Source organism: Rhincodon typus, chromosome 17 (genome assembly GCF_021869965.1).
Source record: "Rhincodon typus isolate 14 chromosome 17, sRhiTyp1.1, whole genome shotgun sequence".
Classification (NCBI taxonomy): Eukaryota; Metazoa; Chordata; class Chondrichthyes; order Orectolobiformes; family Rhincodontidae; genus Rhincodon; species Rhincodon typus.
The window spans coordinates 4172263-4189181 of record NC_063348.1 but is presented as its reverse complement, the minus strand read 5'-3'; the positions used below and the strand labels follow the sequence as shown (position 1 = coordinate 4189181).

The 16919-nt window shown below is 42.1% G+C and overlaps 1 protein-coding gene across 1 annotated transcript in view; it reads left to right on the top strand.

Annotated features, from left to right (window-relative positions):
• LOC109937262 (immunoglobulin superfamily member 22) overlaps positions 1–14342 on the top strand; it is a 63399-nt gene extending 49057 nt beyond the window's left edge. The window contains exons 19-22 of the mRNA XM_020535872.2: positions 1715–1907; positions 3445–3744; positions 9126–9452; positions 13739–14342. Coding sequence (XP_020391461.1) covers positions 1715–1907; positions 3445–3744; positions 9126–9452; positions 13739–13806 — 888 coding nt within the window. The 3' untranslated portion in view covers positions 13807–14342. The remainder of the gene's footprint in view (positions 1–1714; positions 1908–3444; positions 3745–9125; positions 9453–13738) is intronic.
• Positions 14343–16919: the final 2577 nt, after the last annotated feature.

Here is a 16919-nt window from a genome sequence, read left to right as displayed (position 1 = left end):
GGGGTCAGTGAGGCAGCGACAGTGAGAGCGGGGTCAGTGAGGCAGCGGCAGTGAGACTGGACGGTGAGGCAGCAGCAGTCGGTGGTGAGAGTGGGCCTTTCACATGGCGAGGAGCGGCCGCTGGACCATTGTGGAGATGGGACTTGAGATGCTTTAAAAGAAATAGGTAAAAGAGGCGTGGGAGTGGCATTGCTTGTCAGGGCTAATATAGCGCCTAATGAAAGGCAGTTTGAGAATGATATGTCAGAGTCAGTTTGGGTTGAGGTCAGGAACAAGAAAGGAGCAGTCACTTTGTTGGGCGTTTTTTTACAGATCCCCTAATAGTTGCAGAGAAGTGGAGAAGTGGATTGGGAGGCAGATACTGGAAAGGTGCAGAAGTCGCAGGGTTGTAGTCATGGGTGACTTCAACTTTCCAAATATTGATTGGAAACATTTTAGTTCTAATAGTTTAGATGGAGCGGATTTTGTCCAGTGCCTTCAGGAAGGATTCCTGACACAGTATGTAGGTAGACCAACACGAGGAGAGGCCACTTTGGATTTGGTGCTTGGCAATGAACTGGGCCAAGTGTTAGACCTGTTGGTAGGAGAGCATTTTGGCGGTAGCAATCATAACTTGGGACTCTGAGATCTCGACTTTTCTTCTTTCCTTGCTTACCTTTTGGCTCTATTAAAATCTTTTTAATTCAGGTTTTTGTAACCAAGTGGACTTTGTGCACTTTTTGCTGTACTTGTGTATTCCTATACTTAGTACATGTGACAAATAGATAAATCTAAAGTGTAGGAGAACAGCCCTACATCATGTTGGAGACAGTAAGGACTGCAGATACCAGAAGCCAGAGTCAATAAATGCGGAGCTGGAAAAGCACAGCCAGTCAGACAGTATCCAAGGAGTAGACAGTATCTGAGGAGCAGGAAAGTCAATGTTTTGGGCTGAAACCCTTTGTCAGGACTCCTACATTGTGTACACCCTGAGAAAGCCATTGCAGACATGATGGGCCAATTGGCCTTCTTCTGCATTGTAACAATTCCGTGATTTCTGTAAAGACAACATGTTATGCAATAGTTTAATTCCGTATGACGGTGGCCTTTTCTAGTACAACAGCTGAGTAGACCCACTGGAAGTGTGCTGAAAAGCCTAAGATATTACATAAATGGGCCAGGGTGTATATAAATGGGCCAGGCCTGTGCTGATATCAGAGGGTAGGTGGCTAGTGGGTTTGAACTTGAAGTCTTTAAGTCTCCTGGACACTTGTCAACATTCCAGAAGGATGCTAGAAGAATGAGGTATTCTATCTTGCTTAACCGATTTGGAGCCTACAGATGATTTGAAGCCTTGGACTAAAGTTCAGAAAATTACAGTCTTTAATTCAAGGGTCGAATTATTTTGATCTTTTAGGGCCCATCCTAAGATTGTTAGAGAGCTACTGTTTGATTTTCAGGGGTTACATTTTGATTTTAAGGGGCTGTTTTTCACTCCAACTCCTTTATTAGCACCTTTGTCTCTCACCCTGGGCTCTTCCATGTTTCCCTTAGGAACAGATGTAAAGGAGAGCTTCCTTCTCTTGAATTGAATGGTTAGTGTGTGCCTCTGGCAGCTAAACATTTATGAGTATTAAATATTAATGGATTCTATCATTAGACATCAAAAGCAAACCCTGATCTTATGACTATTGTCATAGATTGTTTCACATTGATTTGTTACTATTTATTACAGGGCTCACCACCACCAAATGTGTTCTGGCTGAAAGATGGAACTCCTACCAAGGGCAGGGAGACAATTACAAAAGGGCCGAATATGTCACAGTTCCTGATTTCCAGTGCACAGAGATCTGATTCAGGGATATACAAGGTTCTGCTGAAAAATGACTACGGTGAAAAGTATCACGATATCAGAATTCGTGTTGCAGGTACAATAAAGGTTTGCCATACTTGGTTCTGCAATTACGGATATCTCAGTTTGACGATGCTCAGTTTGGGATTTGCCAGGGCCACTGAACTCCCGACTTTGTTACAACGCTGGTCCAAATGTAGACAAGAGAGCTGAACTCAGGTGGCTCAGTGGGCATTGGCACGGTGGCTCAGTGGTTAGCACTGCTGCCTCACAGCACCAGGGACCCAGGGTCGATTCCACCCTCGGGCAACTGTCTGTGTGGAGTATGCACGTTCTCCCCATGTCTGCGTGGATTTCCTCCGGGTGTCCAGTTTCCACCAAAGATGTGCAGGTTAGGTGGATTGGCTGTGCTAAAATTGCCCATAATGTCAAGGGACATATAGGCTAGGTGGAATAGCCATGGGAAATGCAGGAATAGGGTCTGGGTGAGATGCCCTTCGGAGGGGATGGTTTGGATTTGATGGGCCAAATGGCCTGTTTCCATACTGTAGGGATTCTATGACAATGAGAGTGACTGCCCTAGACATAAAGGCAGCTTTAAATGTGTGTGATATCAAGGAACTTTGGCAAAACTGATGTCAAGTGGGATATGGACGAAAACCTTGCACTATTTGGTGTCCTGTAGTTCATACAAAGGAAAATGATTGTAGTTGTTACAGGTCAGTCATCTCAGCCTCACTGCTGCAGAAATTCTTCAGAGTCATGTCTAAATCCAATCATTTCCGGCTGCTTTATTAGCTTTCTCTCCATCATTACGTAAGAATCAACTCCATCGCTAAGACTGGAACAAAATCCTGGAATGCACTGTAAATCCACCTATACCTGACTGACTGCCATGAAGGGTCAAGAAGGGGCAGGTTACCATTTCAGTTTCAAGGACAGTTAGAGATAGGTAACAAATGTTGGCTTTTCCAGCAATGTCCAAGTACCATTTGGAATAAAAACAAAAAGAATCTTTTCCACCCTCTGAGTGATATATGCTCCAGTATACATGCTTTTCCTTTTCTGACCAAACTCAATTGCTGCAATTTTGTGGCTGGTCTGTTGGTTAAGTTAATATGCCTTGTTTGATGTTGTTTGGGCACTAGATCAGGGGAACCAAGAAAGGCCTCTGCCCTTCATTGAATAACGCTACCTAAACAGGTACATAGTTTTCACTTAATGTTTCATCTAAAAGATTAAACTTTTGACACTTCTGACACTCAGTACTGTACTGCTGTGTCGGTCTTGATTATCTGTCCATGGTTGGGTCTCAAAGGTAGAACCTTCTGACTCCTACATTCTACCACTGAGTCAAGCTTTAACCAAAATGTGACTATATTGGTGAGCTGTGTCTTTGAGACCAAATAGTTTTATTGGGGAATAAATTCTGACCTCAATAAATGATGTTTCTGTGATGTACACCCTTTCCCTGTGTCTATGCTGTGTCACATTGATATACTTGCTGTTGACTAGTGGGTAGGTTTTGCTCTTTGTTTATGGCCAATATTGCTTAGCTATCCAACAAGTCGCAAGAAGCCCCCAAGTAATCGCCCTCTGCTTCTTTGTTTCAGATTTTCCACGGCCCCCCACTAACTTGAACCTGGTTGAGGAAGTGCCAAACACAGTGACCCTCTCTTGGGACCATACTCCAGATAACATAGAGGATGGCCGTGTTCAGTATGTGATAATGAAGCGTGATGCCAGCACTGCAACCTGGTACACTATCACAGACCGTGTCTTTGGCAATAAGTACACTGTGACAGGTCTGCTTCCAGGCAGGAAATATTTCTTTAGGGTTATAGCTCGGAACGATATTGGAGACAGTGACCCACTGAGTTTGAAGGAGCCATGGTACATTGCAAGGGACAAAGGTAGGTCAGTGATGCTGCCGAGCACCACAGATGTACGGAAACGAAAATAAGTCTTTAAGTGAATCAGCAACTCTATTACAGTGTCGTTTACAGTGAGTTGGAGAATATTGGTAATGCAAGGGAGAATGTGAGTGGGGGAAGGATACATTTAGCTCCTGCAAAAATTGGAATGTAGTTTGAGAAATACCAATACAGTGAGCAAAGTACTTTTCAGTTAAACAATATTTACCCTAGATTGAAAGAAAATTGTGCCCTTAAGCACTAGTTATGGAAATAAATCTGTTCCTACATCAAGCTTTCATGACAGAACCAAGCATTTAACGATCCATATGGTTACTTTTTGAGCTGCTATACATTTCTTTTTCAGTATATTGTCATATCTGTCTCTCTCTACATGTAATCACAGATATATACATAAGAATCTGCCAGACAAGATTTCAACAATTGCTGTTATTTGAAGACAGGCATTTTCTTCAGAAGCCAGAAAGCATAAAAAATGTGAAGCCAATTCTAGATTTATCAAATCTATCTCACAAAAATAATACAACTGAGTTACAACCAACTGTTAAATTTTATGACCAGTTTTAACCATTAATACAATGTCTTGCTGTGCGTTCCAAATTTCCTTTAAGTTTATAAGTTCACAAGAATTTAAATCTGGAACAAATCCTTCAGAGATGTTCACAGGAGCCACTTCCCTTTATTGTCAGAAGAATGGATTTCCATGCTGTTATATTAGCTTATTTTCTAAGCTTGTTTCAATACACTCTCACAAACATGCCACAAAGAAATGCATTACTATTTGTGATGTGTGTGAAAAATAAGCAGCAGCAAAATTTCAAATTGCAATATTTCAATGACCTTGCAAGCAATATCAAGGAAAGACACTATATTACAAAAAGACACAAAGCAGATGTCTCAATTTACCACGAGCAATGTCCTTTGTTGTATTTTTAATGAACTCTTAAATACACAATTTAACAAACTCCTTTGCCTTGGGGGTTTGAGGCTGAATTCACATAGGAAAGTAGTTAGTCTTAGAGGAATGGGAGACTGGTTTGATTCCCCAAACAAAAGATATCCAGTACATATTGTTTGTGAAATGATAATCTGAAACAGAGCTGAATCCAATGTCAGACTAAAACTTCAAAGGACGTGGATTCGATTCTGACTGAGTAACCTATACACAGGATATAAATTGGCCTGCTAGGTTTGTTTTTACAAAGATGCTGTTAGGGAACAATTGACCACAGAGCCTTGAGCAATATCTTCCACCTACATTGTTTTTTGGCAAAAATTGTGGATACTTTCTAATCAACCTGTTCAGAGATTTTATCACCTTTGGAGTAGGTTGGACTTGAACCCAGGTCTCCTGGCTCAGCAGTAGGGATACTGTCACTGCACCACAAATCCATTTAGGCAAATATTGTATAATTTTCTATGAATATCATTTGAAACTTGGAAATCCATTCCATATAACACTGCCATTATACAATTGTTTAATCCTAATTGGGAAGAATTCACAACATATAACAATTAGTGTTCCTGGCTGCATCCCCTGTTATCAGGCGTCCTTGGGTGAAGGTCTTCAATTTGTTACAATCTTTATCAAGGAGGGAGGCACTTGCTCTCTTCCTTACTCATTGTCTCCCTCTGGTCATGACCAGGTTAACTTAAAACAAAGGTACCCCTTCCTTCATGGATACCTTTCCCATTTCTGAAGTATTTACCCTTTGAAAAAAGCCAATTTAACCAGGCTTTCTTGAGTTATAGAAAATCCAAGAACATATAAATTACAACATGTGCACACCGAATAAAAATGTGAAGTCAGTAAAAAGATAATTAAAATAAGGGTATCTGAATCAGACCTTGATTTGTCTGTCTAGAGTAGATGGTGAAATGTTAGAGACATCAAGTTGGGTGATTCTGGTAGCACTGATTCTAGGAGTTTAGCAGTTAGAAACATAGAAACAGAAAATAGGAGCAGGAATAGGCCACTTGGCCCTTCGAACCTGCACTGCCATTCAATACGATCATGGCTGATCATGCAATCTCAGTATCCCCTTCCCACTTTGTCTCCATATCCCTTTAGCTGCAAAGGCCAGGTCCAACTCTCTCTTGATTATATCTAACAAACTGGCCCCAACAGCTTTCTGTGGGAGAAGATTCTGCAGGTTCACAACTCTCTAAATGACGAAATTCTTCCTCGTCTCAGTCCTGAATATTTACTCTTTATTCCTAGACTGTGATCCCTAGTTCTGGACTTCCCCAACATCGGGAACATTCTTCCCGCATTCAATCTGTTCAATCGCATCAGGATTTTGTGTTTCTATGAGATCCTTCCTCATTCTTCAAAATTCCAGTCAGTACAAGCCCAGTTGATCCAATCTTTCTTCACATGTGAGTCCTGCCATTCTGGGAATCAGTCTGGTGAGCCTTTGCTGGACTCCCTCAATAGCAAGAATGTCCTTCCTCAGACTAGGAGATCAAAATTGCAAACAGCGCTCAAGTGGGTTTGGAAATTTTGGGTTCTGCATATTCATTGAGAGCAGTTGTCTAGTTTACTGTTGAACTCTGGTTTCTAGCTGGTGACTTACTACCAGTTGTCAGAAAGTGTGTGTGTGAGAGAGATAAAGACTGAGAGAGAGAGACTTTCCATCCTTTTTCCTTCTATGTGTAAGTGCAGGGATGTCTATTAGATGTTCATTAGCTGTAACTTTCACAGTATTTTTCAGCCCAGCAGCTTGAGAACTCCAGGGTAGTGCACACACACGGAGCAGCCATTGGTTTTTAACCCATTCTGTATGTATTCCTGGCAGCGGGGAGACACGGATATGTCTTTCACCCACACTGTTTTCTTTTGCCATACATTATGTCCGCAGTCTGGAGTTGTAACTCACGGGAGATTGTTCAGACTTTCACATGGTATCTCTTCCCTTGGAGTGTTTCTCTGAAAATCCTCGTCACCCTTGGCTGTGACATTCCAAGTTCTCTTTTGAGGCCAGATGTAATCCATGCAGCAATTCTTCAGATAGTGATTGAGTTGCATTTTTAGCCATGTTGATGTCATTTTTTTTCTTTAAAAACAAAACAAAGGGCTGTGTCCTATGAGAAATTGGCTGAGTGTCATTTTTGTCAGGTTTCATCAACAGTATCTAACCATGAGGCCTGGTGAGTTTTCTTGCACCATTATAGCAAACTCACCTCATTAACCATGAAACCCACCCCTGTGGCATCCCACTGGTCCTATTCTCCTCATTGGCACAGGCTGCTGGCAGGACCTCCTGGGATTTCTGGAGCTAGTAACCAAGGTTAAAGCTCAGCTGTGCTCTCAGTCAAGAGATGGCAGTCTGCAGCTGCCCTAAATAGATCATTTTGCCCCAGACATGACAGACAGAGGGTAATTGTTGCCCCAGTTTATTAACAGGGACCTGGAGGCCCTGCTGGAGATCCAGGGGCAGTGGGGGGGCTCCCATGACTATGGAGTATACCCTGAGATGCTGATGAATGATAGAGCAATAGGGAAGACCAGGGGAGCTGAATATTATTTGAATGGGAAAGGACTGCATAAAGCTACAGCACAGAGGGATTTGGGAGTCCTCATGCATAAATCACAAAGATTTAGCATACAAGTTCAGCAGGCAGTAGGGAAGGCAAGCAGAATTTTGGCCTTTATGCAAAAGGAAAGTAGTAGAAAAATAGTGAAAGCTTACTAAAACTATACAAGACAGCCGTTAGACCACACCTTGAATATCATGAACAGTTTTGGAACCCTTACCTGAGGAAAGATGTGCTGGCACAGAATACAATCTACGGAAAGTTCATTTGTTTGATCCCTGGTGTGGAAGGATTTTCTTCTGAGGAGAGATTGAGTAAGTTGGTCTTGTACTAATTGGAGTTTAGGAGAATGAGAGGTAACCTTATTGAAACATATAAGATTCTTAGGGGCTTGACACAGCAGATGCTGAAAAGTTATTTTCCATTGTGGTAAAAGAAGTGTATGTAGATTTCCAAAACGCATAACAAGCCTGTCGGCAAAAATAAAACAATTGAATGAAAGTGATAGTAAAAGCATGGATTCACAGTTGGCTGATTGAGAGGAAACAGAATGGTGATGAATTGTGTTTTTTTGGATTGGAGAAAAGTATATAGTGGTCCTCCCCAGGGTCAGTATTAGGACCACTGCTGTTCTTGATCAATATCTTGGGTGTGCAGGGTGCACTGTCACAAGTTGTGGATGGAAAAATATTTCAAAGAATTATGAACTCTGTGGAAGGCAGCAATAGTATTCAAGAGGAAAATAATAGGTTAGCGAGTGAAATTTAGCACAGAGAAGTATGGAGTGATATATGTGGCAGGAAAAGCAAGGAAAGCATGGACCTGGGTGCAAATATGCACAAATAATTGAAGTTGGCCTCAGAAATAGAGGCATTCTGTACAAAAGCAAGAATGTTATTGTAAAGCACTAGTTTGGTCTTAAACGACGCATTGTGACCATTTCTGGGTATCACACCTTACGAGTAATGTAAGGCATTAGAAAGGGTGCAGAAAAAAATTACAAAATGGTTCCAGGAATGAAGGTTTAGTTACATTGAGAAGTTGGAGAAGTGAAATTTGAGAGGTGTGTTTGACAGAGGTGTTCAAAATCATGAGCAAGTCTGGACTGAATAAATCAGAAGAAATGGTTCCCATTTGCATATGGGTCAAGAACCTGAAGGTATTGATTAAAGATGAATGGTAAAAGACTTAAGGACATACAGCATGGACTGGTTGGGCCAAAGGGTCTGTTTCTGTGCACTATGATTCTATGACATGAAGAGAAGTGACTCTATGCATTGTGTGGTTAGGATTTGGAAGTGTGATGGATACAGGTTCAATCATGGCGTTCAAAAGAGAATCAGATCACTATTTGAGCAGAAATTATTTGAAGAACTAAGGAGTTAGAGTGGGTTTTGCTAACAGCTGGCATTGATCTGATGGGCCACATTACCTGCTCTGCCATAACCATTCTATGATTTTGAGAGAGATCCGGGTGGTAACAGGAGGTGGGATATGTTCTGCATAGAGTGAGCGATTTTGGCTTGCGTTCTCTTTTCTACTGACAAAAATTACACCAAAGCCATGATATGTTATCAGTGCATCCACATCATGAAACAACATTTCAGAAAATATTTAACGTTGAGATTTCAGCGGAATTCCTAGGGGTGTGATGCAGTTCTCCAGATAAGATTTCAAACTGGTGCACCTTTTTGTGTCTACACAATCCGGCGATTTGACAGGTTAAAAGTCAATGACACAATTCAGAAAAGAGCAGGATATAATATAGTGCTATTTAAATTTAAATTATTTTTTGTTTCAACTTCTTTTCCTCCTTCCTCTAGAACGTTTCAGCCTCCAACTTAAAGAATACCAGGAGAAGGACTGGTCCCATGCCCCTGAGTTTATCACACCACTGAAGGACCACACAGTTCACCGAGGCAATGACTGCACCATGAGTTGTGCCATTATTGGCAATCCAAGGCCACACATCACCTGGTATAAAGGCAAAATCCTTATCACTGAGAATCTTAAATATTGGTACACATCCTCAAATGGTGTCTGTACACTCACCATTCCCAGTGCAGAAATGAAAGATGCTGATGAGTACACTATTATGGCTGAAAACTCCCTGGGGAAGGCTAAGTGCTCCTGTAAGCTGACGGTTAATGGTAAGTATTTTCATTCTTTCACGGGATGTTGGCATTGCTAGCAGATCCAACCTTTATTGCCCATCCCTAGTTGCCCTTAACAAGGAGTTGGTGAGCTGCCTCCTTGAACTGCTGCAGTCCATTTGGTACAGGTGGACCCACAGTATCATGAGGGAAGGACTTCCAGGATTTCGATCCCATGATACTGGAGAAACGCTGATATAGAGTCATAAAGCTGTACAGCATGGAAACAGACCCTTCGGTCCAACTCGTCCATGCCGACCAGATATCCTAAATTAATCTGGTCCCATTTGCCAGCATTTGGCTCATATCTCTCTAAACCCTTCCTATTCATATCCCCAAACAGACGCCTTTTAAATGTTGTAATTGTAGCCGCCTCCATCACTTCCTCTGGCAGCTCGTTCCATACACGCACCACCCTCTGCATGAAAATGTTGCCCCTTAGGACTGTTTTAAATCTTTCCCCTCTCTCCTGAAATCTATTCCCTCCAGTTTGGGACTCGACTACCCGAGGTAAAAGACCTAGGCTATTCACCCTATCTATGTCCCTAATGATTTTATAAACTTCTTTAAGGCCACCTGTCAGCGTCCTGTGCTCCAGGGAAAATAGCCCCAGCCTATTCAACCTCTCCTTATAGCTCAAAACCTCCAACCTTGGCAACATCCTTGTAAATCTTTTTCTGAACCTTTTCAAGTTTCACAACATCCTTCCCATAGCAGGAGACCAGAATTGAACACAATATTCCAAAAGTGGCCTAACCAATGTCCTGTACAGCCGCAACATGACCTCCCAACTCCTATACTCTATGCACTGACCAATAAAGGCAAACATAACCAAACACTGCCTTCACTATCCTGTCTATCTGCAACTCAACTTCCAAGGGACTATGAACCTGCACTCCAAGGTCTCTTTGTTCAGCAACACTTCCCAGGACCTTACCATTAAGTATATAAGTCCTGCCTGTATTGCCTTTCCAAAATGCAGCACCTCACATTTATCTAAATTAAATTCCATCTACCACTCCTCGGCCCATTGGCCCATCTGATCAAGATCCCGTTGTACTCTGAGGTAACCTTATTCGCTGTCTACACCTCCAGTTTTGGTGACACCTGCAAACTTACTAACCATACCTCCTGCATTCACATCCAAATCATTTATATAATTGACAAAAAGCAGTGGACCCAGCATTGATCCTTGTAGCACACCACTGGTTAAGGTCTCCAGTCTGAAAAGCAACCCTCTATCACCACCTTCTGTTTTCTACCTTCGAGGCAGTTCTGTATGTAAATGGCTAGTTCTCCCTGTATTCCGTGTGATCTAATCTTGTTAACCAGTCTACCGTGCAGAACCTTGTCAAACATCGTACTGAAGTCTGTATAGATCAAATCCACCACTCTGCCTTCATCAATCCTCTTCATTACTTCCTGAAAAAACTCAGTTATGTTAGTGAGACATGATTTCCCATGCACAAAGCCATGTAATTCCAAATCAGGATATTGAGTGGCTTGGAGGGGAACTTGCAAGTAGTGGTGATCCCATGTGTTAAGGTAGACTTTGCCACAAAGCTCTGCTTACAAATTATGGACTATATAAAGCAGCATGGTTATCCTGACAATTCAGTACAATGCTGAACAGACACAAAATGTCTAAGTTCAGTCCCTGATCTGTACTGACTAAATGTGCTCAGCAGTGGAACTGTAATTGGCTGCAATTCTCCAGGAAAAGAATCACCCAGGGTTCTATATTCCTGGTCACTATTTTGAATTCTTTACTGGAAAGAGGCAGTGAGTCAATATTAGGGAAATGCAGGTTCAGTGGATCAGTGTAATCCCTCCCACAAATGAATGGCTTGTTGGTGTTTAATATTTTAACTTACATTTAGGAGAAGTCTTAGTGAGCTGAATTCATCCACAATACGATGTCACAGATTGAGCTTGCACCTCCAAAATGAAAGGGGAAAGCTATAGAGAAAAAAAATGTTGCCTCAAGTGAAAACATCGTCCCTACATTGAGAAATGAAACCCTTTCATAATTTTAAAAGCCTATAATAGATCTCTGCTTAGTATTCTCCTTTCTAGAGAAATGAGCCCCACTAGGTGTAATATTTTCTGATAGGTGTAATTTTTTAACTCTTATATTATTCTAGTGCCACACATTACTCAGTTATCAATTTCTGTTTTCAGACCCACAATGATTGAAAGTGCAAGAATATCTATTTATTACAAATACTACAAGTCTTTATGTATAAATGATTATGAAGCATCAACATACATCTCTGCTAGTTAAAACTCTATTTATAAAAGTCCCTCTCTATACACACATACAGACTATTGCTCGAACAAGGAGCTGTGTAAACAGCACTTACAGTGAGTGTCTGGCAACTTAGTTTTAACAAGTGCAGCAATCTTCAAGAACCCTCGGTTTTTAAAATAGTTATTTTCTCATTTCAGTCTATAACTGAAAATACAGAAAATAAAAATGTAGTCTTTACCTGAGAAAATCTTTTTTGCACCTTTTCCACTGTTTGAATGTTCTTTTATAATATGAATGCCAAAAAAAAATAGTTGTGGAAAGAGGATCTTTGATAACTATCAGTTAATATGAGAATCAGAGCTGTACAGCATGGAAACAGACCCTTCCGTCCAACTCGTCTATGCCGACCAGGTATCCTAAATTAATGTAGCCCCATTTGCCAGCATTTGGCCCAGATCCCTCTAAACCCAGCCTATCATATACTATCCAGGTGCCTTTTGAATGTTGTAATTGTACCAGCCTCCAACATTTCCTTTGGCAGCTCATTCCGTGCACACACCACCCTCTGTGAGAAAAATTTGCCACTTAGCTTCCTTTTAAATTGTTCCCTTCTTGCATTAAACCTGTGCCCTCTAGTTTTGGACTCCCCTACCCTGGGGAAAAGACTTGGCTATTCACTCTATTCATGTCCCTCATGATTTTATAAACTGTAAGGTTTATAAAACCTCAGCCTCCGACGCTCCAGGGAAAATAGCCCCAGCCTATTCAGCCTTTCCCTATATCTCAAACACTCCAAACCTGTAAACATCCTTGTAAATCTTTTCTGCACCCTCTCAAGTTTAACCACATCTTTCCTATAGCAGGGAGACTAGAATTGAAGGCAGTATTCCAAAAGTGGCCGAACCAACGTCCTGTACGTCCGCAAAATGACATCCCGACTCCTATACTCAATGCACTGACCAATAAAATGAAGCATACCAAACAACCTTCTTCACTACCCTGTCTACCTGGGACTCCACTCACTTGAGGAAAATATATGAAAATACAAATTACAAGCAGGAGAAGGCCATTTGGCTCCTTGAGTCTGCTCCTTTATTCAGTAAGGTCACACACAGCTTTTCTGATTTTGGCCTCAACTCTACATTGCTGCCTAAGCTTGTAACTTTTGACTCCCTCGTGAGTTAAGAATTTATCTATCTCTGCCTAAAAAATATCCAATGACTGCCTGAACTGCTCTTTGGGGAAAAGGGTTCCAAAGATTCATGACTCTCTGAGACAAAAAAAAATTCCCCTTATCTTAGCCTCAAATGGGAGACCCCTCATTATTAGACAGCACCCCTTAATTGTAGGCTCTCCCATAAGGGGAAACATCCTTTCAGCATTAATCCTGTCAAGTCCTCTCAGGATCTTGCATATCTCAATAAGACATTTAAAGTGGCTAAACAGGACCTCGTTGAAAGTTGACTAGTGACAATAAGTCCCTCTTATCGTTTCACAACTAGTCAGGAAAGTAGGAACAGAGAACATGAAGGAAAATTTCAAAGAAATAGCAGGGAAAAAAGTCTTTGAAGAATAATAAATCTTTGGAATGTTCTAATATACAAATAAACTAACGAAAGAAACATTGGAATTGTTCAAAGTACAATTAGCATCCATAGCAAAGAATTATTAGACTCGGGGACTGAGTTCCAATTGATTTTTTTTCACCCTGCCTTTTTTTCAAACAAGAGACAAAGAGAGAGAATGAATTGACAGAAATAGAGAATAAAAGTAAAAGTAAAATCGCAATAGTCCCAGAGGACTAAGGTGCAGCTGTCTCGTTTGAGAGAGAGAGAGACGACTGGTGTTCTAACGGAAGGGTTACCACACCTCTGGGAAGAGGAGGGGTTGAGAAGGAGGGACCTTCGGGGTGGGGGTTGGTAAAGAGAATAAACGACAGAGAGAGAGAAAGAGAAAAAGAGGAAAATGAATTAGGGACAGGAGTAGAGAAAGAGTGAACTAAGAATTACATTTTGTCTCTGCTATTTTACAGAAAAGGGAGTTACCATCATACAGAATACTATCAGAGAAAGTCCACGTAGAAGTAAGCACATCATGTGAATTCAGGCTGGACCTCAATGCAAGCTGGCACAGATCGAAGCGAGCCATTTGCTGCCATTGTGAAAACTGAGTTTCGTAAGAGAGAAGCAATTTTTGTTGGCATAATAAATTGGGTGAATGGACATCATTTCTAGGCTGTCTGTCAATTATCTTTTAGTGTCAGCGAATCACTTGCAGAGTCCAGGCTCAACACTTTGCTCATGACGCATGTCAATATTTAATCTCTGTAACTTTCTGAAGTCAAGGCTTGAGACAGTAATGACGGAAAAACTGCATGATATTTATCTGGATAATTTTTGTTATATGCTCTAGTTTGACCTATGATGACATCTAGTTCTAAAATTAATACACACACATTAATAGCTTGTTCTGGCTTCATAAATGTAAAATCGAAATGATTGCAGGAGAAAATAGTCATTTCCAAAATTATCTATCAAATGCGAGAAGATTCCATCTGGCAGAGAAATCCACCTGGAATATTGTACCTCTTCACCGTTATTGATGAGAGCTGGCTTTCTACCCATATCCTGCTCAGCGTACTGGAAAGTATAACACAATTTGTACCAGTGCACTTTAAAATTTCATGAATTAAATAAAACTTTAAATTGAATCAATAATTTTCATTTTGGAGCAATAATTTTACAAAACATTTTGTTCAGTATGGGAAAGTACAATTAAGGTTAAAATTCCATATGATATCGAGACATTTTTTTGATGAAAAGCCACTGTCTCCACCTATGATGACTAGAAATACAGTTGCACGACTTTTAAAATCTGTTTATAATTGACAATAGAAGTGCACAGTTGAAATCTGACTGTGATAAACTCCATCAATTTTGGAAATTAGGTCCAGAAAATGATTATTTAATGCATCTATGGAAAACCATTCTTTACTTGACATAATGAAATCTCCTTCAACCAAGTTCTCTATTGATATGAATTATATTTCCGGCTGCTTCTTTGTTTCCTGAAGTATCTGACTCAATTAGCATCAGTTGAGTAATCCTGTTCAATAAAACTGATCTGCTGTAGTGTTCCTGTTGCAGTGCTTTGGAAACCAGTTCGAAGGAAATGTGCAGTATGCTTTTGTTAGTGGTCTTCCGTAGGAAGCCGTTGGCACTGTGCTGAGGTAACCATTTAAGTCTATGTGAAGTGCAGATAGAAAGAGTGCTTTCCTGGCACATCCTTCACGAAAGTCCTTGTGTTTGCATTAGACAATAAATGAAAAGAATAGGAAAAGTTTGACAACTACTTCAGCGATGACCTCCCCCATCAGTTTAACTCCAAGTTTAGAAAAATATTATTGCCTAGAAAATTAGTGAATTGTTGAAAATCTTCAGAAACTGACCTTGCGGTGACTGGAAAATGCCTTTCTTCTGATTAAGAGTTATTTTTTGTTGGATGCTGCCCCATGTTGAAGGGGGGGGTGTGGTTGGGGTGGGGTGAAGGGAGCTGATGGCCTAGTGGAATTATTACTAGACTGTTACTCCTGAGACGCAAGTTCGAATCCCACCATGGCAGATGGTAGAATTTGAATTCAATAAAAATCAGGAATTAGGGATCTAATGATGACTGTGAATCCATTACCGATTGTCGGGGGCAAAAAAAAACAATTTGGTTCACTAATGTCCTTTAGGGAGGGAAACTGTCATCCTTGCCTGGCCTTACATGTGAATTCAGACCCACAACAATGTGGTTGACTCTTAATTACCTTCTAGGCAATTATGGCTGGGCAATAAATGCTGGCCTAGTCAGTAATGCCCTCATCCCATGAATGAATAATAATAAAGAAAAAGATATCAGGTACTTTCAGCTTTAACAGCAGTCTACTACAAGCCTTGGTGGATCAGCTACCCATTACGCACTGAGGGTTTGTTTTGTTTCCAATACTGTCATAATAGGATGTATAACAGGCAACCTGTCCACCACAGAGTCTTCACCATCCCCCCAGACCTACCCCTTACTGAGGACTAACGGTCAGTCCTCAGTAAAGGACTCACCTTTGTCCCCCTCCACCCACAGCTCAACGAATACCGCTCACGCTTGGACATAGAGCAGTTTTTCCGCCGCCTCCGCCTCCACGCTTACTTCTTTAACCGTGAACCTAACCCTCCCTCTACTGACCCCTTCTCCCGCTTCCAACACACCCCCTCCTCCTGGACACCACCCCAAGGCCTCCTACCCTCCCTCGACCTCTTCATCTCCAACTGCCGTCGAGACATCAATCGCCTCAACCTCTCCACCCCTCTCACCCACTCCAACCTCTCCCCCGCAGAACGTGCAGCCCTCCGCTCCCTCCGCTCCAATCCCAACCTCACCATAAAACCCGCGGACAAGGGAGGTGCAGTTGTAGTATGGCGCACTGACCTCTACATCGCCAAGGCCGGACGCCAACTCTCCGACACCTCCTCCTACCGCCCCCTTGATCATGACCCCACCCCTGAGCACCAAACCATCATCTCGCAAACCATCCACAACCTCATCACCTCAGGTGACCTCCCACCCACGGCCTCCAACCTCATCGTTCCCCAACCTCGCACTGCCCGCTTCTATCTCCTTCCCAAAATCCATAAACCTGAATGCCCTGGTCGACCCATTGTCTCCGCCTGCTCCTGCCCCACCGAACTGATCTCCAACTATCTCGACTCCATTTTCTCCCCCTTGGTCCAGGAACTCCCTACCTATGTCCATGACACCACCCACGCCCTCCACCTCCTCCAGAACTTCCAATTCCCCGGTCCCCAACACCTCATCTTTACCATGGACGTCCAGTCCCTCTACACCTGCATTCCCCATGCAGATGGCCTTAAGGCCCTCCGCTTCTTCCTGTCCCGCAGGCCCGACCAGTCCCCCTCCACTGACACCCTCATCCGCTTAGCCAAACTCGTCCTCACACTCAACAACTTCTCTTTCAATTCCTCCCACTTCCTACAGACAAAGGGGGTAGCCATGGGTACCCGCATGGGCCCAAGCTACGCCTGCCTCTTTGTAGGTTACGTGGAACAATCCCTCTTCCGTACCTACACCGGCCCTAAACCCCACCTCTTCCTCCGTTACATTGATGACTGTATCGGCGCCGCCTCGTGCTCCCACGAGGAGCTCGAACAGTTCAT